The sequence below is a fragment of the Solea senegalensis genome, unplaced genomic scaffold (genome assembly GCF_019176455.1).
Source record: "Solea senegalensis isolate Sse05_10M unplaced genomic scaffold, IFAPA_SoseM_1 scf7180000013460, whole genome shotgun sequence".
NCBI classification, from domain to species: Eukaryota; Metazoa; Chordata; class Actinopteri; order Pleuronectiformes; family Soleidae; genus Solea; species Solea senegalensis.
The window spans coordinates 52-22,938 of NW_025320827.1; the positions used below are offsets into that span (position 1 = coordinate 52).

Sequence of the window (22,887 nt, forward strand, 5' to 3'; positions counted from 1 at the left end):
TTTGGCCCTTTTAAGTGAAAGGAAGAAAACATGAGCTACATGCTAAAACATGATTCAGCATTCTCTTTGATGCTGACTCATAATCGATATGCCCACTACTATCTTGTTAGCCAACATGGTAGGAAGCGTGCAGCCTGCTTTTTGGTCCACAATTACTTTGGCTTTGTTGTTGCTCTGGCAACGGAAGCTAACTGCCTCATTTTGGCAGCTGTATGAAGTTATTTGAAAAAGGACATTGTGGCTGTAAAAAAAAGAAAGAAAATGAAAAGTGACAATATAAAAAAATAAACTGTTATTGGGGAAAAAGCAGGTCGTTTTTTTTTTAACCAATAATTACTGTAATTAATACAGAACCAAATTAAATCATGAGTGAAGTTGAATTTCTACTCAATTATATTAACTGTTTTGTATTAACTTAAAAAACTATTAATTTCAGTCTGATGTATTGATGTACTGATTGATAAGAGCGCCCTGTTTCTGATGAGGTAACGTTGCTTAAAGGATATAAACAATATCAGTGATGAACCAGCAAAGTTCTGTCTACATACTATCCGTGTCTGGACATGCATGTGTTATCGTATCGTATGATGGTTTTAGGGTTGAGCTTCCCAGAGTGATTCTTTCATAGAGAATTTTCTGGAAGCTCACTAACCTCCCAACAGATCCATATTGGCGGCACCAGGGGAGGTGGCAGCTGCTGTGCTAGTGGGAGGAGCTAGAGAGACCCCGGGTTCTGCCGCTGCAGGAGTGGGTGTCGCTGCTGCAGAGGAGGGGGCGGGCTCTGCTGTGAGGGTGGGTTCAGATAGCAAGGAGTCGCCCATTTCTGCGAGTACCAGCGGGGGCGTTCAAAAATCCCCCAAAGAAAGTCACCAAAATGAATCCCAAATAAATCAACGGAAAAAAAAAAAAAACGTCGGGTCACCATTCAGATAGAGAGAAATTAAGCCAAAACAAAGGTCAAAGGTCAAATCAAACCCAGTTAAGATCATTTAGAAAAAGCAAATTTTAACCAAATTAATAATCATCCAACACCATCCAATAATAATTAACAAATGGGAAAAAAGAAAAAGAAAAAAAGAAGCAACCAACAAAAATAGCCCCCGTTGAAAACCAAGAACAGACAATGAGGTATGTGGAGGGAGGAGAAGGAGGGCAGAGAGAAACAAAGACACTACTCAGCCTACAGAGAACAACTTCAGGAGACAAACAGGGAGGTAGCCATGTCACATGACTAGTACATTTAAGTCTAGCTGTTAAGGTCAGTCTGGATTAGAACATTAGTGTTTTGAGGTCGCCTCAATTACAGATTACAGAAAGTGAAATCAGTAAGTTCATTTAAGGCTAGTCTGGTCTATACTGGAAGTTGCAGAATGAAGTGTTGATAAGAGTGACACTCACCCGATCCAAGAAGGTCTGTGGAAGCAGAAAACGAGAGGACAGGGAGGACACATATTTTATTCAACTTGTGTTGATTAGTTAAATGCAAATGGAGCTGCTTTGACATGAAAGAGGGAGACTTACCGCCCCAAGATGTGGGGGCAGCTGATGGTGCTGAAGGGCCCGAGGAGGACAGAGGATCCAGATCCAACAGGGAGCTGGAGAATTAGGCAGAAAGATCTTAGGCTTGACATTGTGTATCATAGCACGATGACAGCGCACAAAGAGGGGCACTTGAAAAATGTCCCTCACTCTTCGGCTGGCTCAGGAGCAGAAGAGGGGGCGGCAGCAGCACCAGCACTCTCCCCAGGAGGAGGCTGCAGTGCAGGGACAGCGTTTGAAGATTTGGCTGGAGTCGATGTTGGAGATACGTTGTTTGTCGGAGATCCCTGTAAGAGAGACAGTGAAGCCCCGAGTCAGTGGTTTATCAGACTGGAAAACCCTGAGGAAAAATCATGTCAAAATGTGTTTCTTACCTTTGTTGGTGACCTGAAAGATTGGAGGGAGGAGAAGAACAGGATGTGTTGGATTGTCTTTGATGGATCTGTTTGCTAAAAGTCTTAAGAAATCCAACTGATATGAAACACAGATGTGATCATATGAAAGGTTCAATTCCAAAGTCGTATATTTCCATATCCAACGAATACACCATCATCAGAAGAAGACGTCATTGTTAATAATACTAATAATAACTAATAAATAATACTAAGGTCATTTTTAACTGAATCCGACTTTGGGACAAAACACTTCATATGCCGGCTCACATGGCATGTCAGGGTGTGACAGTGCACATGTGGTGACTTCAGTCTCTTACAGCATTCAAACATGTGATCACACCACAAGTGAACCTGGAGCTTCAGTCACAGCGGTGCATCATAAAAACAACACCTTTCACATGCAAACCAATGTCAGTCGACCTCAGTGGAGGAGATGGCGCTAAATACGTCTGCACACTTTGCTAAGTAAACTAAAAAACAAAACACACACACACAATGTATATGCTCACCCTTCACTGGTGATTCCAAAATGAACATAAAGGGGGAATAAAAGAGAGGAAGTGTTAACGGAAATGATAGAAATATCACCTGTCCAGGCCTCTTTTCAACATTTCTCTTCATTATGTAAAACGATGAGTTCCCTCAGTGTTCGCCTAGTTTATCTCTGCTGTTATCTGGGTATAATGGTGAGAGCAACTGAAATGAAAACAAACTTTGTTGAACACTCTCTTACCCCTTCTTTCCTCCCTTTGTATCCTCCAGACCATTCATGTGTGTTTCCAGAGACTCCAAAATACTGCTGGGAGCCTGAAACAAAAATCAAAAACCGCATTTAATAAATTGCCCCTTTTTCCTTCTGAGAGCACGCGCACATTTCTACTCGCAGATGAAAAGGGATGAAAGATCGTAAGATCGCACTGCAATACCCACATGCATGTGCACAGAGAGATTTTTTTGTGTTTCATGTTTTTGTCGAATAAAATCAGGAACAACACGCTGCCACTGCATTTCGCAAACACACACACACGCTCTCAGCCAGGGCACCCCAAAGTTTCTGTGGTTACCAGTTCTTCCTGCGGTTTAAAAGCACAGTCTTCATCATCTGAGTCTGCTAGATCCACCACTACACCCGGGTGGAGACACTAGATTGAGGAGATGGTGGTAGTTGAGACGCGGCTGCTTCAGTGTGTTGTGTGTGTGTGTGTGAGGTGTTCATTGAGAACAAATGCCCTGATATGATGTGCGTTTACTCACGTAGTTGATATCAGGAATGTCATTTTTGTCAACTCCAACTGTCTGTTGAGTGTAAAAAGAGTTACAACTCAGGATTACCATACTGTTTTGGGTTTTTTATTCCACACACATATCATGATGGATGTAATAATGAAGGCGCTATTACCTCGGCCAGCTTCATGAATTCCCCAATCTTTGTCACCCGAGTCAGAAACCTCTTGTAGATCTCCAACGCCTCTTTACAGTCACTCTTCTTCATCTTGAAGTATTTCTCTATGTAAGGAACACAATAGACAACAAGAAATGGTCAACAAATTGAGTTGGTATCTACTTTTTAATATCTAGGGACGGACATGCTTTTCTTTTTGTGGGAAACAACCTTTTTGGCTGTTAATAAGATGGAGATGTGTTGGACGTCTCAGTCACTGGTATGTGTTTATTTACAAAAACCATTGTGGATATCACCTCACTTCCTATTTGTCTTGTCTTTTAACAAGGAAACATGGAAGTCACGATCTCTGATCTATGGGTGCGCTGGAAGTTCTCCTCCCCAAAGTACGATCTGAACTGGGCAAGAAAGCATTTAGGTTTTTGGCAACTAATACCTGGAACAAATTACAATCTGAACTTCACCTTAAAAGCTCTGGTGAAATCGTTGTGTTGTCAGTGTGCAAGTGTTAATTGTATCTGTTGTTTGCGACATGTCAGCTCAGATTGCCGCAGCCCCCCCCACGACGAAGTGGAGGATGAAGCGGTAGGAGATGGATGGATACTGGAAAGCAGAGAAATAGAGCTTTGCGCCCATATACTTGTCATTACGCTAGAACTCAGGACTTCTGCAGAACGACTGTCCAATCACAGACAAGATTCACCAGCGCGTCACACGTTTGTGACGTCAGCTTCTCAGTACCGTAATTCAGTTCAAAACAGTTGAATAACTGCCAGACATCGAAAGTAAAAGGAGTATTTTTTTACAATTCTACAGGCATAAAATCCAAAATAAATCCAGGCAGCCTGAATATCACGATAGTCATAAGAGGGTTAAATAAAGGTTTAAAAAAAATGTCTACTGACCTAATAAATTGATGATGCCATCATTGTAGGACGCAAACAGTTTGACCAGGTCCTTGAAGAGAAGCAAGAATGCAGCATTGATGATCCCATTGTTCAGCTCCTTGGGATGAACCTGAGAGGAAAAAGGACAAAGAGCAATGCTTTCAGACCCCTAAAAAAAAAACCCTGGTCTTGTGAGTAACAAATAAAAGTAGGAACTAGAAATAGAAAATCAGACTCACGTCAAACTCCAGGAGTGTGTCAATCTGAGTCTGCAGAACAGGCATGCCTTTCAACAGCTTCTCAGTGGTCATGGTCCTCATCACGCCCTCAGCACTGACGCAACACGACAGAGAAAAAAATGACTAGATATTCCACACAGACAAGAACAGCCATGGGGTACAACGCACAATAAATGATAGATGACTGTGTCCCAGAACAGATGAAATGGTGAATGACAGGTTCTCGTTCAGACGTCAGTGAAGTCTTTGACCGCAGACAGGTTCACATACCCCTTCTTGACTCTGGTGAAGTCAAAAGCCATCTGGCGGTAGGCGAACGCTTTCTCATTCAAGTATCGTCCGTACCGTCTGATGAACGTGGACATGTCATAGCCTAAATGGAGAAGAAAATGTATCAAAGAGACAGATTGAACTCATTCCTTATTCGTTTAGATTTTAATTGAAAACATGTCTCTATACTAGTGTGCATGTTGTCCCTGTGTGTGCGTGGGTTTCCTCCCACGGTCCAAAAACATGCAATATGGGTATTAGGCAAATTGGACACTCGAAAATGACCGCAGCTGTGAGTGTGAGAGTGGATGGTTGTTCTATTGTCTCTATATGTGGCCCTGTGACGTGTACCCCACCGGTAGAAGATGGATGGATGGATGTCTATATATGAGAGTGTGCACAGTGTGTGTGTGTGTGTGTCCCTCCAGTAATTTGTGTCATTCCCGTTATATTCCAGATGGCTCTTTTTGTGCGTATCTCTTCCTGTTTCTGTGTGCGTTGCCAGCTAATGAGAAAGCTGAGCCACCGTGCCATTAATCTCATCTGGAGAACAGATGATCTATGCACATATTATTTGTACACACGCACAGAGACAGAGAGAGAGAGACGAATAAACACACCAAATGACCAGACGCAAAGTGGACGTTCTTACCGTGAGAGCCAGTTTTGTCGATAAAATTGCTGAGGTTGAACAAGGAGGTCCTGGAAGCCAAATACTGAATGAACCTCTGAGGAAAAAAAGGGACAGAAAACGCAGTCAAGTCTTATACCTATTAAACAGTGGAGGGAAGACATTAAGCTGAGCTTGTTAAAAGGTTGTTTTGCTCCTTACATCATATAATATAATACAGCATCAATCTGACGCTGGACATTGCGGTGAAAGAGCATATGTGACAGCACAGCATCAACCTTTACCACAGCACTCAGAGGACTAATTCCAGCCCTGACCTCAGTTTACTGCTAACCCAATTCATTATACAAATGAACTCCATAATTAACTGTCTAATATAGCTGGATTCAAATGGAATAGTCCGACTTTAACCGCGTTTGCTCTTGACGTATTCGCCCTTTCTCCCACTTGCTGACCTCGTTGCCGTGGACACACATGTGATGACTGGTGACAAGGGCCTTGAAGACGACCACCCAGCTGGCGTTGGTGGATCGCTCGAATAGTGTGTCAGCCATCTGAGGAATGTTCACGTTGGTGGTATTGGTGGCCGACACCAGGTCTGCAAAGTGCACAGTCACAAAGACAGATTAGCGGTGTGTTGGTTAGGGACGTGTCGAACAGACAGTAATGGTTAGTTTATCCTCAGACCAGTGTGTGCATAATTTCCCAAGCTGTGATTAAACTTTGATGAAGTGTGAGAGCTAAATGCTCTGCTCTGGACGCCCATTAGGATATCAAGCCATGTGAAAGCTGCAGACACAAAATTAGAAAGAGCACTCAGAGAACACAAACCTCTGCCAAGGCCACTCAACGTCAATACAGTCAAAAGCATCGTTCCCATCAATGTCCAGAATCCAGATCCTCACCAAAATCTAATCATTTCTTCTTAGGGGCATAGCCGTCACCCCAAGAAAATCTCTTTCAAATATGTTCCTAACTTTCGGAGTCCTGCTTCTCTCAAACAAACAAACAAAAAAAAGCTGCCAAAAACATAACCTCCGTGGCATAGATAATGATTTTTGGTGCACACACACACACACACACACATATGCTAGCACACGCTGACAGTTCACAGAGAATAGTGCTCTGTCATCATCTTCCTGGTTGCCAGTGCAGACACAGTCACAGTTTTCAAAAAAATGACTGTACAGATACACTGTCAATGGAACCGGCAGTTTTATCTTTATTTTATTTAGCCAGGAAGGTCCCTTTGAGATACAAGATCTCTTCTTCCAGGGAGTCCTGGATGAGATAGCAAACAGTAACAGAGACAAAAACTATTTCAGATTAAAACTCATAACAGAAGATAAACGCTAAAAGGAAGTAGTTAAGGAGAGTTAAAAGAGAGACATGATAAAATAAAATAAAATAAATAGTAAAGTGCAGTAGTATACAGGCCATACCGGCAAGATCCTTAATCTGAACCCCCTCAAAAAGGCTCTGTGAAACAACGACATGTTTCTTTCATGACAGGCCATAAAAACACATTTGAAGGTGTAGAATTATGTATTGCCGCTCATTCAATCGCCAGAAGAAAGCAGTTCTGAGTCCATACTAGTAACATTTAGGAAAGTTGTGATGTACAGTGTGTACATTTAATTGAGGAATTGCCCAGAGATTTAAGTTTCCTTTGTGTTCCTGAAGCTGCATCACTGATGATGATGCTTAACAAGGACACGTCTGAGTGTATTCAGGGAGAAATGCAGCAATTATTGGCAGACACCTCCAATAATGGAATATGAAGAAGGCCATCATATTGAAAAGGCCTTGTCTTGTCTCGGGCAGGTAGATACTGATCTGTAATCAGCTTCATAATACACCAAGGGATGGCAGGAAGAAAGAAAGAGAGAGAGGGACAGACAGACAGACAGACAGACAGACAGAGAGAAAGAACAGACACAGAGCCTGCTGCTCAGAACCAGTTATGTTGACATGAATGTGTAAGAAATGAGGGTGAGATGACAGTTTTAACCTGTGAGAATGTTCAAGGTCATAAAATGGCAGCCAGCTGGGAGGGTTAGGGTGGTTTGGGGGGTGGGGGGGTTGTAAACAGATTATTACTAATCACTAGTTGTAGTCTGTGTGTGGTGGGCAGCTCAATGCCCAGGCTGCCTGCAGCACACACACACACACACACACACACTACATAATTATCACCCTGTTTTTTCACCACCTGTGTCACAGAAACATTACTGTATGCATTCTGTAACCAGTATTTCTTTGAATAAAATGAATCTGAGGCATTGTGAGTAAAATCAAATGAAACAACTGAATGCATGGCAACATGTTTTTAACAGTTTGGATGTTATTTATTTAATGAAGCGATCTCTTTACAATCTATTTTTTTTCTATTTATGTACAGATTGACCGTGATAATAATAGGCCCACAGCTGCGGCCCTGTTGACGCCTGTTGCTTATTGTGATTGAGGACAAATGCACGATGACTGCACTGACATCAACCATTTGGTTGACTGGCTCCTCTTATTGTTGCTGTCATGTACGCCACCCCTATAATGCTAATAATGTAGCTGTGATAATAGTGCATATGTGATGCATATGCGTATGTGTTTGTGTCTAATGAGGATTGGCTGTGCTAAATAAAGACTCTTATCGTAATCCATGACCCACAGCAGAGGCCTAAGAATGTACTATGAGGTCTTGTTGTGTATATTTTTGTGTAACTTTAGCTGCAGCCGTTAATTCATCCAATGTACTTATCGCAAAGATGAATTTAACAAACTGTAGACCCCCGATTTTTACCTGACCCTATGTGGACCACATTTTTGGCTTGAAATTTGTAACACAAGCCCGCCAATAGCTACTCTTTTCATTAGATATACACAACTACACATACTTGAATATGATATCCATTAAAGATAATGAGAAATCTCATGGGATCCATTTCCTGTGATAACACTGTGGGCCTCATTTTACAAGAAAAGGCACCAAAGCCGAGATAAAATGATATGGGAACATTCTTGTATAACATATTTATGATTTTCCCTGTACAGGCAAACAGTAATGGTATTCTGTCCATATAGCCAGCTAAAAACACTTTGTTTTTGTTTGGTTAAATAACTATATTGATTGTCTCTGCACTCTAGAGATGACAGGGCTGTCCTCTTCCTTTTCAGAATCCCTCTCTTTTATTACACTGCAGTCGCCTGAAACTCTCAATCTGTTGACATGGCAACTGCAATGCACTGCCACAACACACACACACGCACAATCACCCCATTTACCCCAAGGGTTAGAGACTGTGTGTCACTTTGATAAAGGGATAAATACAACAGGTTGTATCTAAGGTGTCTTATCATGAGGGTGCTCTTTCCTTGTGAATTTCAGTGATTATTGTAGTTACATAGCCTACAGTTTATTAATTTGTTATTAAATCCAGCCCAATTTATATCAGAATGTACACAATTTATAATTGTGTCATGTTTTGCAATTCTTTTTTTGAGGATAGGAATTTCCTCATTGACGGGAAGCACAGTGGCCTACATAGAGGGAGCTTGTTGAACTGCCCTAGAAATGGATACAGCATAGACTAACTAAAACTAAAACCTTAAGGAAGACATTGTCTTAATAGATTTTTCTACAACCTATCATTTTGGACTGGCTCAGAAATCACAAAAGAAGTCACACAAGATTTTTTTTTTTTACATGTCAGCACTGTCTGTGGTGACAAGTGATCTATTCTGGGTCATGACAGTTCTGCAGTAGCTCCACAACAGTGCAAATTTTGTTTGAAGACGTCCACAGACAGAGAACGGCACGAAAAGACGACACGATGGTCGCAAGGCGCATTTTGGCATTAGCATTGTCACCTTTGGCTGCGTAAATAATGCAGGACCGTCTTTGGCTGATTATTAAATTATTCAGCAGGGGAGCGGATCACAAGATATAAGGTCCCAGCCCAAGATGCAGCACCAGACCTGCCCAGTGACCAAAGCCAGACAGACACAGACAACACGGAAGCTGCTAGACTGCCTTACACCATAGTGCCATGCCACGGCTTTGGACTGACTCAATATCTGTGCTAAATGACAGTGATTAATCGTGACTTGTCATAAGGTTGAACCTGCTGTCATGTGTAGTGGTGTCAATAAAGCTGTGAGGTTTGATACATTTATCAGCTGTGATTACACGATCCATCAGCCCACTGGCCTATATATACAGAATTAAAGGTCCAGTGTGTAAAACCCGGTGACATCTAATGGTGAGGCTGCACATTGTAACAATGGGGGACTCCTCTGCTCTGTGCCTTTCACACACCAGATGTTCTTCATTGTTTTTCATAGATCAAGTTTTTCATGTGCTCTGGCTGGTTTGACCGTTCATGCTACTGTAGAAACATGGCAGCACAAGATGGTGGCCTCAGTAAAGCAAGACCCTTGCCTAAGGTACATATAAAAGTCTTATTTTAATGCTACAAACACAATAAAACAATTATATGACCCTTAAACAATAACCCTTAAACAATAACATACATGCCCCCCCTCACACACAGACACACACACACACACACACACACACACTGGACCTTTAAACATACATTAAGCTGTTAGTTTGTCAGTGAGGCAGCATCTCAGTGTAAATATTTGATTTTCAAACAAAGGTTTTATTTTAAGAATTTAATTTACAACACTGCTTATCCAGATTTGCAGGACTTCTGTATTCTGTTACGCCTAGATGTCATGTCTTATCAGTCATATCTTAAAATATGACCTTATCTCCCTATACCCATCTGTCTTCCACCCTCAATCTCTCGGAAGTCTCCATCCTCTTTACTGGAGGCAGACACACAGTGGGGTCATCACAATGGTTGAATGAATTCATTATGGCACCGCACCCATTTAACAATGGGAATTAACAAGTGACTGATAATAATAGCTCTTACGCTTGTGATGGCATGTGGCCCTGCCCTGTGTGAGGAGTGTATGAGTGTGTGCATGCATACACGGTGTATGTGGCCCTGCTGGTCCATTATACAGTCAGAGAGGAATGGCAGCACTTACAGTCCAGGTGCTTCTTCTTAGGCGGCATCACCTCATGAGTGGTGGCTTTACAGACAGCGCGGGCCATATCTGATCCCGTTAGCTGGTATTGCGCAGCGGCAATGCGATCCGTGAGCGTCTGCCCCGACATTTTCTCTCTGCCGAATCGACCAGCTCAGGAAAACGGGGTGTCTCTCGACCACGATACGATGTAAAAGACTTGAATAAAACCCAACGGTGTCCCGGTGGTTCTGTGACCGGAGCTCGTGCTTTTCTCCTCCCCAGACTGATATAGGCCTGTGACCTTCTGTGTGGGCGTAAAAACACACACGCACACACACACACACATACACACGCTCAGCTCAAATGCTTCTATAAGTGTAATCTTCACATGAAATCGCGCGTGATAATATGTGCGGTGACGAGTAGACTTACGCGAGGTTGAGAATTCCCCCCCGGCTTGTTCCGTTATAGGTTCGGAGCGGTCAGTTCAGCACCTTGGACAGCTAAAGCCACCCGGTTATGTAACAGGCAACTGGCGATGAAAGCTGTTTGCTCAGCCCGCAGCAATTATTTCTGAAACAGACCAATGAAAAAATGCTGCAGAGCGGTGAAAATGTGTTTCAGTATAATAACGGAATGTAGCCTGGTCAAATATCCTGTTTGGAGCGGGCATCAGTTTTGCCTTTGCTTCCACATTAGTGCATTTATTTTCTTCTTTTTTATATATATAAAAAAAGAATTAAAAATTAGCCGCAATGGTTATTCCTCGGTTTGCAGGCAGCAGTGTTTATTCGCTCTCTGGTCGCCTCAGACAGCGAGAAAATGCGCACAGCTCCCAGGTGGTGTCGCAAACACTGCGCAGCGCAAGATGCTGAGGAAGAGGAAAGGAAAAGACAGAAGGGAATTTCCTTTTTCTGCTTCCGCCCACCCCCTCCTGTCGATAGTGTATTTGTCCTATCTATACGACCATGTCAGTCTCCTCCCCCAGCGGCTTCTTCTTGGACAGGGTTGGATGACACACGCTGCATCCCACGACTCTTAAAGGGGAGTCGACCTGAGAAGGGGGGGTTGGGTTGGGGTGGGGTGGAGTTAGTGGCGCTTGCTCGGGGACTATGGGTCGCACAGGTTTGCACGCACGGGAGGAGCAGATCTCTTTACGTCAAAGTGATTTCATGATCAGCTGGGACGCATATTCACAGCTCACAAAGTGCACTATAGTGGCACCACACTAGCTGTATATGGGGGTGTATTTTTCATTCACAATCTAATAAAACATTACCTTTTTGTATTTTAATTTTAATTTTAATGTATTTGAAATGGATAAAACACAAATGTTGCCTTGCGATGCACTCCACGACATTGTCTGAATAGTCAAGTGTCATTTATTTTTTAATTTAATTTTCTTGGACACATCCGTAAACTACCACTTCCCGGCTTGGGGGAGTGCGCGTGCGTACGTGCGCCACGTGACGTAACCCGGAACTGTAGCCACGTCGTCAATGTGTGAGTAGTGAGTGAATGAGTGAGGAGGAAGAAGAAGGAAGGGTTTTAACTGAGAGCAGCAGTTTTCCGCAGTAAGAGCACTACCTTTTACTTTTTTATGTAACTAACCTTTGCTTTATCACGTTGGGCGCTGATAATGTCGCTCTGCGGTTCTTTTTAGCGGGAGAGTTTATTGAAGTTTATCTTTATAGCAGGCGACAGACTGCTGCGGCAGCTTTCACTGGGATTTTACTCCATTAGTCTTGTCCTTTGCATGTTTCCTATGTCTTGTTTTAATGTCTAACATGTTTGTTTGGGACTGAACTATAGTGCCTGTCATTTTGTGTCTTATAGTGGTTACTTTCCAGAATGAAAAAGACGTTTAAGTAGCTCTCTCTCTCTCTGTCTGTCTCTTCACGTCTTTCTTAGGGTGTGTATACACCAACACTCCCAGGAACTTTAAATTCCCCAGGGACTCATACATAATACATGCTTTGTAATGGTTATACTGTCATGATTAACATACATGTACACGGTAACTTTTGTTTTGCTGTGGATGTCGCCATTAAAGTCGATTTTAAAGATCAACTTTATACCCTAATACACTAATTTGGCCAGCTCTGTTGTTTTATGTCAAAGTATGCGTTCATTGGCATTTGGATTAGAATCATGTGACAGTAAATTTATTTGAGAGAACGCATACATCATGTGTATGTAAAGCTCAAGCATGTCTTGAATAAATCTGGTATAATAGTTAGTTTATATGTGAAATGGAAGTAGAAACACAGGTTTTTACCAATAACATTAATTAATAACTTCTGGTTTAAGAGAGCCAGGGTCATGCTATTCAAGTGAACGTGTAGATCACACCTAATACTTGACATCCGTCTAACCTGTAGAAGCACTTTGTTCTGAAAAATTGCATACATGTTTTAAATATTTTCTGGATTTTATTTAATGAAGTGATTGAGATCCGACTGTGGTAGGGCAAACATTATTCTCATTTTTTATTGAAAAACCTATTTAAAATGATTACACATACACATTTTGGCCTTAACAAATATTGCGCCTCCTGCGATTTGAAAATTGCTGTAGGCTATATTGCGATTTTGATTACATTTTGATGAATTGTTCCGCCCTACTGTATGGTCATTGTAGCATTGCTAAAACAACAAATCTAATGGTGTCGTAGCACTCTTTAGCACTGCCTTTGCAGCAAGACCTGGTTGGAACAAGGCGTTTATGCATAGAGTTTGCATGTTTTTCCTGAATCAGCATGTTTGTGTCTCCCTGGTGAACACTGCCTGTTTTGACGTTTGCTGAATGAGTGTTTCCTCACCCACTGACTGGTCTGTTTCCTCATACCTTTGTAATGTGCTTTAGTGATGGCCCAGTTCCAAGAAGTATCAAAGCAGTCCAGTCAGCACCCAAAGCCTGTTGGGTTGGTTTTACAGTATGGCACAGCTGGCTTTAGAACCAACGCTAAACATCTGGACCACATCATGTTCAGGATGGGACTAATGGCCACGCTCCGCTCCAAGAAAACCAAAGCCACCATTGGAGTTATGGTCACTGCATCACACAACCCAGAGGTGGCGTAGTAATAATATTGGTTAAAAATGTATTGTGGCATTGACTTTGTGATGCTGTTTTCTTTTCATATTGTTATTGGAATATAAACATATTTTAATATTAACTTGGGATATAGGAGGACAATGGGGTGAAGCTGATTGACCCAATGGGAGAAATGGTGACACCCATGTGGGAGTGCTACGCCACGCAGCTGGCCAACGCAGAACAGGACGATTTACTCACTGCTCTGAAAGACATTATCGAGAAGACGGCCATAGACATGAGCCAGGAGGCCAATGTATTTGTGGGCAAGGACACCAGGTAAATTGTTTTAGTTTGATCTGTTTTCTGATTCTTCTCCCAGCATATTTTTTTTTGTTAGAATAGTTCATCTTAACCATGCAAACATCAGGCTCTACTTGACATTTAAATTGTGGACTTATCACAGTGAGTGGTCTTAAAACTGCACGTAAGGCTCAGTTTAATCTTTCTCATTTCTCAAACGAAATTGTTGTCATTTAATTACAGGAGCAGCAGTGCCAGGCTTTCACAGGCAGTGCTGGATGGAGTGACTTCTCTCGGTGGTCACAGCAAAGGTAAGGTTAATTAAACTAGAACCATAATCAGATAATTATATAGATTAAGTTCTTCGCTTTTCTCTGTCTCATTACTGTCTGGTCCTCTCCATGTGTACTACCAGACTATGGTTTGGTGACGACCCCACAGCTGCACTACATGGTTTGCTGTCAGAACACACAGGGTAAATATGGAGAGGCCACTTTGGAAGGATACTACAACAAACTCTGCCAGGCTTTCATTCAGCTTACCAGGAATGTGAGAAAACAGAGAGTGTCATTAAGTTGTGACTTAATTATGGCACAGTTATTATTTTCCCTTGAGTGTGTGTTGTCACAAAGTTTGTCCGTTCAAAAAACAATCCTCTGTCTCCTCTCCGTGGTAGGCGTCCAACTGTACAGATGACCAGAAGCACCTCTGCGTGGATGGTGCCAACGGCATTGGAGCTCTGAAGGTGCGTGAGATGGAGAGTCGTCTGAAGAACGAACTGCAGATTTCTCTCTTCAATGACGGGAGCAAAGGCAAGCTCAACCACCAGTGTGGGGCCGACTTTGTTAAAGTGCAACAAAAACCTCCAACAGGTAAGACTCAATCACCAATAATTGCCTACTATTTTAATAATCAGTTACCTGTTTGAGTGGGTTTTTAGTTATTTTTTTTGTAGCAACAGTAAGTTCTCTGGTCTCAGTCACTTAAATATGAAGATCTTCTGGACTTGTTTCTGTACTGTGTTTTTAAGACAGCCATTAGTGTAGCATTGCGTTCATTTCTGTGTTTTTCTATTTCCATAGGAAACTCTATCTAGTTACTAAACATGACATACAGTATATCTGTGTGTCAGCACAGTGTCGTTTCTCTGAATTAATTTTAACTCACAGAGGCAATAGTTGACCACAGGGTCTTTACCGGTAAATTACTATATACTCTTTTCAAGTTTTGGGCTTACATTCACAGTATTTGCTCTTGAATTTAGATTATTTTGCTGACATTTGCATCTGATGTACCATGATCTGTAATTTTTCTAGAAATCCAACTTCAACACACAGTAGTGTCATTTTCTGCCTCTACAGTTGTAGTTTCTGTTAAAAAAAATAAACGTGCCTCATCAATGAATGTTACTAATTAGACAAAGTGGAAAGAGGCCGTTTTTAATTTACATTTTCTCTGCTTGCCGCCTGTAAAGGTGTAGTGATTAATCCGGGGGAGCGTTGTTGTTCCTTTGATGGAGACGCTGACCGAATAGTTTATTACTACTTGGACTCTGAGGGACAGTTTCACATGCTGGATGGAGACAAGATAGCTACTCTCATCAGCACTTTCCTCAAGGAGTTGCTCACACAGGTACTCTCACCAACATGTTTACATTTGATTTGCACATGCACACAAACTCTTATGAAGTGGTTTTTCTTTGTGGGCACACAGGCTGGTTTAGACTTGAAGATAGCGGTGGTGCAAACAGCGTATGCTAATGGCAGCTCAACACATTATCTGGAGAACAAGATGAAGGTGAGAGAAAACGCACACAGTTTCTGCTATTTCTGTATTTATGTGAAGTTTTACGCCTGTGTGTTTTGCTGTCACTGCTTTAGGTAATAGTGAGGTGTACTAAAACTGGAGTGAAGCACCTTCACCATGCAGCCCAGGAATTTGACATTGGTGTATATTTTGAAGCCAATGGCCATGGGACTGTGAGTATATCAGACGCTCAAACACAACATCAATAATCCGTAATAACAAAAGTGGCTATTTTCTGCTACCTTGTGTCATGTCTTGATGATGTATTTAGTTGTGTTTTTGTTTGATGCGCTGATGTATGTATCACAGAGTGTTTGCATTGTGTTTAGGTTTTGTTCAGTAAGACGGCTGAAGAGAAAATTCAGCAGCTCACGCAGGACACCAACGCCAACGATGAGAGCAAGAGGGCGGCTCTGCTCCTGCAGAACACTGTCAACGTCATCAACCAGGTAGTTACACCACCAACACACACACACACAAATGCTGGGCCATGTGTCAGTCATGTATATGACCATTATTTTTTTAATCTTCTCAAGACTGTAGGTGATGCAATTTCCGATATGCTGCTGATTGAAGCTATATTAGCCATCAAGGGTATGACTGTCCAGCAGTGGGACGCTATCTACAGAGACCTGCCAAACAGGCAGCTTAAAGTCAAGGTACTTGTGTTGTCTTGTTATATTTCTGATATTTCATTTGTTGGAAATTAAAATGAGCTTTCAAAGTCTTTGAAATCTATCAAAATCAGATATAATAATGTCATTTTATTGTAAAAATGTTCCTCGATTCATAGTTGACAAATGACACTGTCTCTAAGCACCAGTATCCAACTTAATTACCTTAAAATAACAGCTTCAATGTCATTAAGGTTTGTGCATCTTTTACTTCCACTCTGAACCTCTGGCCTTGCTCTCTGTGAGTTTGAGTGAGTGAATAGGAACAAGAACTGTTTAACTTGATGATAGGGACTCAAACTGTCAGAATCAAGCTCAGCAAAGTTTACACGTAATACTGAACTTAGGTCTGTTTAAAAAAAGACTTAAAAGCCATCACATATCTGCTCTCATTGTGACATGTTTGCTACTGTGTTATTCTCTGTACCAGCTCCGCTCAACTACATTGTGCATATTCAGTTCATCCACAGTTGCATTTGTGTGTGATTTATTATAATTTTGTTTTTCCTGCAGGTGTCGGACCGCAGAGTGATAGACACAACAGATGCAGAGAGAAGGGCAGTGAGTCCAGAGGGACTGCAGGAGGCCATCGACAGTTTAGTGAAGAAGCACAAACAGGCCCGCTCCTTTGTGCGACCCTCCGGCACCGAGGACGTGGTCAGAGTTTATGCGGAGGCAGAAACACAGGTAATTAATCCCCATACTCGCGTTGATTTCGGTATAGAAACAACATAAAAACAGCCAACAGGATCATATTGTGAGAAATTTGGCTCACTATATTCGCTTTGTGTTTCAGGAGAGTGCTGATGCCCTCGCACATGAAGTCAGCCTCGCAGTTTATCGCCTTGCAGGGGGAGTAGGAGATGAACCCAAACCATTGCACTAGGATTTAGGGGTGCACTTCAACAACAGTTCGGTTTGTATTGCGGTTTTCGGTTCGGTACGTTTTTTATTTTTTTGCACATTAAGGAGAAGGAAAACGTGGTGGAAGTGGAAAATGGGCATTCACGTTAGCGTGTGTGTTATTGTGAGCAGACTTGACTCGTGTTTTATTGACGAGCTTTACTCACGTTACTGCCACAGTCTACACTAATGGAGCCACACAGCGGATTTAAAAGATGACGGCCCCTCGGACATTTGATTTTCTCCTCCACTCGCCGTTCTCTGCTGACACTAACGCTAAATTGTTTGGCATCTGTTTTGTTTCCATTGCCCCTCACGTGGTGTGATACGTGATTCCAATGTGACAGTTAAGTAGACAGCTAGTGCCCTGCGCATGAACAGGGAAAAAAAAAATTTGTGTATAAACACAGTTGTGCACACAATCCAAATCCATGCCTAATTTACTTATGGAGAATATATACAAAAAGTGCCCAAACCGAATCGTAGCTTGTTGATATTGAACGTGATATTGATGTCTCAGTTGGTGGTTTTTTTTGTTTTTTGTTTTTTCTAATGGAATGTAATTTTATAAAGCTGTGATTATCTATTGATATTCGTGGTGAGGTGCAAACTCATCTTGTACTGCTAATTGCGCTCTGTGATTTATTTTTCTATGTGTCTGTTGTGAAAATGGTACTCTCCGAGTTAGACTTTGATTTTATGCAACTTAAGGTCATATTCTTGACCATGTACCTAATTATGTTATTTTTAATTTTGTTATTTTATCCATTATAAATAATCATGTGAACTGCCTCTGCCATAATTAAATTAGTCGGAAAACAAATTCAGAAGGTTTTAAGTGTTTAATTTAATTTTCTTTTTTTTTTTTTTACTTTTCACAACACCAAAATCTGACGTTTACGTGGGGGAAGTATCAGATGTAGTTCACTGAATAATGGTTGGAAAGACGATGCTATGAAGTTTTAATAAATCAATTTGTAAATGTAAAGTGCACGGTGTGTGTGTGTATGATTAATTTTCACTATTAGACTGAAGTGACACAACTATGCTTGCGTGTTGTTTATTCTGCTACTTTTACTGTTACTCTTACAAAGACAAGTCCCTGTCACACAGGAGGATTAAGTGAGCAAAAAGGCAAACAGAGGCTGACAGAGTTAGAAGCAGGCAGAGCAGAGTAACGGAACACAGTGTGAAGTCTCCATGGAAGTTAAACACAGCCATTGGAAATGCTGCAGGCTGTTGGGAGTGCACCTTTGGAGGATTTTTCAAAGCATTGAAAAAAAGTCTGACTAACATAGATGGTGTACGGAATGTAGTCAGCTCGTAAAATGAATTGATTATTCTTCATCTGTGTCATCAGCTGCTCCAGAAATGGTAATGGTGCGCTCCTGTGTGTTGCTCTCAAAAGTGTCCTCATCTGTCTTAACTGTTCTGGGGAAAGAACGGGAGCAACAGGAAGAAGAAAAGATTAAGAAAGATTACCGTAATGTTTTGCCCACAAAGAGATTAGACTGAAAGCTATCACAGATGTGAGGTAGGATACTTTCTGATCCTCCTTTACCTGATGAGAAGTGTCTTCCTCTCCGACATCTCTGTAGGCTGCTCCCCCAAGCTACCGTCTGTCTGGGTGTCTGACGACGCCAGCTCCACTGGGGCTTTGCTACCATCTGCCGCCCTCTCAGCCAAGCTTTGGCTTTTGACACTAGGTGAAATGTCCAGTTTGGAAGAGGTTGGAGGTGTAAGACTATCTGCGGCTGAGGCTGAGGCTGCTGCATGTCCAACACTGGACGTGAGGGACAGGCCTCCTGTCAGACAGGACAGGTGACCAACCATGGTGCTAAGACGGCTGTCTTCCCCCTCAATCAGCTTTCTGCAAAAATGACCAACAATAATGTTAAACAGAAATCCTGAATCAGACGGGTACAATATATTATGCAATTACACCAATGTTTGGGTCACCTGTAGGTGGTTATCTCAATCTCTAGAGCCATCTTTATGTTCAGGAGGTTCTGATATTCCCTCAGCAGTAGAGCTATTTTTTCCTTGGTCACATTAAGATCCAGTTTAATCGATTCAATACGTTCCTGTTGCAACAGGTGGAAAATTATTTTAAAAAGTTTCTGACCACAAAAATAAATGCATATGATGCAAATGCAAAAAAAATACATATGAATAAATGCAATGCCACGTCCCACCAGTAAATCATCCTCCTTCATTTTGTGTTTCTCAGCTGCGTCACGGAGCTGAGCCTCCAAATACTCATATCTTGTCTTCAGTGTCTCCAATTCCCGTTCCTTGTTGAGGAGCTATAGGCACACACACACGCAAATACAGTATATAAACTTTTCAGGCTTGGAAATTCTAACGCAAGCCAAAGACAGGAATTGAAAAATCTTACTCACATCCTTCTTATAGCCTGTCATTTCCTCTCTCACACTTCGAACACTCTGAACGTGTTTGGTAGAGGCCTTGTTCAGGTCCTGGAACTTTGACTTGTACCAGGTGTCCATTTCCTGTGAAGTTTTTTTTTAATCACAGTTCTTTTAGGTGACATAGAAATTGCCCTTTATATACATTGATGCAGACCATCTGCTCTTGCACCATACCTGTAGGTTTTTGGCAGCAATGCTGTCATACTGAGCCTGAATTTGTCTCAGTGCAGAGGAGAGATCTGGGAGGCCAAACGTCACGTCCACCTTGGATGTTACTGAATAGATCTGCTGCATGAGCTCCTCAATTTCCTGCCAATGCAACATAAATAAACAGAGGTAAAAGAGCAGCAACATCCGTGGCATAATAACATTATGCTGCATTAATATAACTCAGAACCTCCCCTACTACAAGTTAGTCACAGCTTATGCCTTTGGCTTCCTCTGAGCCTTTCACACCACAATCATAATTGCCATATTCATTGTGTTACTCACTCCATCCACCGACATGGTCTTGACACTGACTCATACACAGACACATGCTGTGAATGGGCAGACGGGTAGGAAACGTACCTCCTTGTGAACTCTCTGCAGGAAGGCCATCTCGGTCTCCAGGTTTTCTAGGTGCTTCTCCAGAGTAATGCGCGCTGAGGTCGCTTGATCCACATCCTGGGACAGAATGACCCGATGAGTTTGGCTCGTTCAGTAGAAAAGAAAATAATATGTGCTGTATTAAATGATATAGCTTCCACTGTGTCTTACAGGGCGAAGTTGCTCGATGTCATGCTCTGTCTTCTTCCTGGCGTCCACAGCTTCATCATATTTGGCTTTCAACATGTCCAACTGGCCCAACATTGTGTCCTTGGCTGCCAAAGACATGTCCTGTATAGAGCAGGGACAAAAAGGTCAAGCTGTTTGAAAACTGAACAGATAGTGGACTGGAAAGGAGCATCAGACTGATAACATCTTGCTCACCCTCTGGGCTCTCATCTGCTCGGCCTCCCTGTAGAGGTCCCTAAGCTGAGACTCATACAGCTGCCTGAGTCCTGATGGTTTGACGTAGCGGCCCTTCAGGCCCTCGATCTCAGTTTCGAGCAACTTGTTTTGTGACTCCAGTGTTCGCACCTACAAGTAGAAACAAACTAACTTAGTGATGGCAAGTTAAAGGATGCAAAAACAGCCGCTGTATTTGCAGAAACAGAGACTTTGAGTACAATGTACACACAGTATATGTGTGTCAGTGCGTGTATGGCAAAGGGACCTCTTGCCTTTTCAATATAAGCTGCCAGGCGGTCATTGAGTGCCACCATCTCCTGCCTCTCGTTGGTGCGAGTCGCCATGAAGGCCTGGTTTTCTGCTGCAGCAGCATCCAGGTCCAGTTTTGGCCCAAACCCCATTGACATACCGAAACACAGCGTTCCCATACTCACACTGCTGTAGACAGAACATAGAAAATAGATCCAACACACGAATAATTGTTAAAGGAGAGCACTGCATTGCTTTTCATAATGTATTTGATTAGTCTATTTAAGCACCGGTTGTATTAGTATGTCTTCACATCTCCGTTGTAACAGTTTTTAACTTTTAAGATATCCAACAATACACAAAGAACATCGTAATGTCTAGTATGATATTTTTGCCACGTATACTTTAAGGACAATCTTTAAAGTTGGAAAGGACAATCATAACTGTGAATTTTGTTTGGATTTTCTTGATATAATTTTATCACAGAAGTTGACTGAGCTATACTGATTTTAATATTAGAGATAAAACAACAACTAAACTTTGTAGCAGCAGATAAACTTCCATTTTTTAAGTTCAACTACCTTGAATTTTGTAGCAAAAATGTGTGTCATCATTTTGAGATATTTCAATTGCATTGTTTGAAACTTGAGATCAGTCAGCACCTGGAGGTTTATTAGCACGGGTGACACACTCACCTGGTTATGCGAGCTTTATTGGGGAGGGCCCTGCGTCCCACCGCCCCACCACTCCTGGTGAAGCTGACCGAGCGGTGTCGAGTCTCCCTGCGGGAAGGAGAGGGACTGCTCACCCTGAGCTGTAGGGCAGGAGGGGCGGCCAAGGTGCCCTCAAAATGACGGCGGTATGAGGACATCCTCTCTGGACTGCGGCTCATGTTGACTCTCCCTGATGCTGCTGAAACTGAACACAACTGGACAACTGGCAAACTGGTCACTCACACCTTCAGCCTTTGGTGGGTCTTTATATCCCGCTCGGCCCTTCCCTCAACACCACAGAGGAATGTTGAACCTCCCCAGCCCCAGTGTGAGAATAGCTGCAAACATTTATCACAGCAACGTCAACAAATTAACCTATGATAAGGGATCGAAGGAATTTCAAATAATTAAGCAATTATCTCCACATTGTGTGGTGTATGAATCGAACAAACTATTGGTATAGCACTTTTAAAACACATAAAATGTAAACCCGAGGAGTTCACAGAAAAACATATAGAACCGTAACCACCACAACTAAGTGCCTAACCTTAACCCTTACCCTAACCTGACTCTAAACCCTATTCTAACCCTAACCCTGAAAAAGCCCTTTGAATATGTCAAAGGTCCTGTGAAATTATTTATCTTCTATCTTCTAAACTCAGGGTGGTGGGTAGAGCCCCCACAAATCAACCATCAGAAATTGTGGTTCAACTAGGAATGATCTGCTATGTGGGTGCTTTTCTAACTGTTTTGAGTAACCATGGTGAAGAAAACACAATTTCACAAAAATCACATATAGCAGATATATGGGTTGCCTCTGCAACATGCTCATAGACCAGATGATGGGCTGCGATCAGCAGGTTAGTTCAAAAATAGTGTTGGTTTTTTAACTTCATAGCACCCACCCACAACTCACCAGGACCCCCCAGGAGTGTGTGGAGAGAAATAAAAAACATTTGCACATAATCATTAAATAAATCTAAATATCTTCAGATATACAGTATGTAGATCTATGATTTGTTTCTATTTTGTAGTTGAACATTTCTCATTTAGTGTACGTCTCTTCTAATTTTTAAAAAGCAATGTGATTAAACTGGTTTATTTGTGAAATTCACGTTGAGTATCACCTCACTTATTCACCACTATGAAAGTGCAAATTAATATGAGATCACTTTTGTGAGTGTACTGCCCTCTAAGGTTAAAAAACGAGAGTGGCAGTGGTTTGGTGAGAATAACACAACTATAATTAACGCAATTATTTGTGTTACATTTGTATCAATAATAGTCAATCAAATTCATCTTAGGGCCACATAAAGTCTTTGGCTGGTCCAACAACTCATTCATTAAAATAAAATGTTCCATCCGTGTATTTTAT

At 41.9% G+C, this 22,887-nt stretch overlaps 3 protein-coding genes across 5 annotated transcripts; 1 reads left to right on the plus strand and 2 right to left on the minus strand.

Annotated features, from left to right (window-relative positions):
- Positions 1–319: 319 nt before the first annotated feature.
- On the minus strand, positions 320–11,394 carry snap91b (synaptosome associated protein 91b). 2 transcript variants are annotated; one of them, XM_044015456.1, is made up of 16 exons: positions 10,836–11,392; positions 10,422–10,707; positions 5,819–5,961; positions 5,385–5,460; positions 4,733–4,835; positions 4,463–4,556; positions 4,242–4,353; positions 3,334–3,440; positions 3,189–3,230; positions 2,668–2,741; positions 2,444–2,449; positions 1,914–1,926; positions 1,690–1,826; positions 1,522–1,595; positions 1,399–1,413; positions 323–823 (listed from the first exon to the last, which is right to left on the minus strand). In XM_044015456.1, the coding sequence occupies exons 2-16, from the start codon at positions 10,549–10,551 to the stop codon at positions 648–650; spliced, it is 1,302 nt and encodes a 433-aa protein (XP_043871391.1). In that variant the 5' UTR covers positions 10,552–10,707; positions 10,836–11,392; the 3' UTR covers positions 323–647. The 2 variants fall into 2 exon arrangements, with proteins under 2 accessions (XP_043871392.1, XP_043871391.1); XM_044015457.1 differs by lacking the exon at positions 2,444–2,449 and having other exon boundaries at positions 320–823; positions 10,836–11,394.
- Positions 11,395–11,879: 485 nt separating this feature from the next.
- On the plus strand, positions 11,880–18,113 carry pgm3 (phosphoglucomutase 3). Its single transcript, XM_044015462.1, has 13 exons — positions 11,880–11,977; positions 13,269–13,477; positions 13,594–13,778; positions 13,986–14,053; positions 14,158–14,291; positions 14,419–14,614; positions 15,217–15,374; positions 15,456–15,539; positions 15,623–15,721; positions 15,878–15,997; positions 16,085–16,207; positions 16,736–16,909; positions 17,019–18,113. Coding segments are annotated over exons 1-13 (1,641 nt in total). The 5' UTR covers positions 11,880–11,976; the 3' UTR covers positions 17,109–18,113.
- Positions 18,114–18,160: 47 nt separating this feature from the next.
- ngs (notochord granular surface) lies at positions 18,161–21,741 on the minus strand. 2 transcript variants are annotated; one of them, XM_044015465.1, is made up of 11 exons: positions 21,495–21,741; positions 20,823–20,985; positions 20,530–20,679; positions 20,317–20,436; positions 20,128–20,223; positions 19,732–19,866; positions 19,528–19,638; positions 19,321–19,431; positions 19,085–19,209; positions 18,687–18,995; positions 18,161–18,556 (listed from the first exon to the last, which is right to left on the minus strand). In XM_044015465.1, the coding sequence occupies exons 1-11, from the start codon at positions 21,689–21,691 to the stop codon at positions 18,463–18,465; spliced, it is 1,611 nt and encodes a 536-aa protein (XP_043871400.1). In that variant the 5' UTR covers positions 21,692–21,741; the 3' UTR covers positions 18,161–18,462. The 2 variants fall into 2 exon arrangements, with proteins under 2 accessions (XP_043871400.1, XP_043871399.1); XM_044015464.1 differs by having other exon boundaries at positions 20,823–20,988.
- Between the last annotated feature and the right edge of the window lie 1,146 nt (positions 21,742–22,887).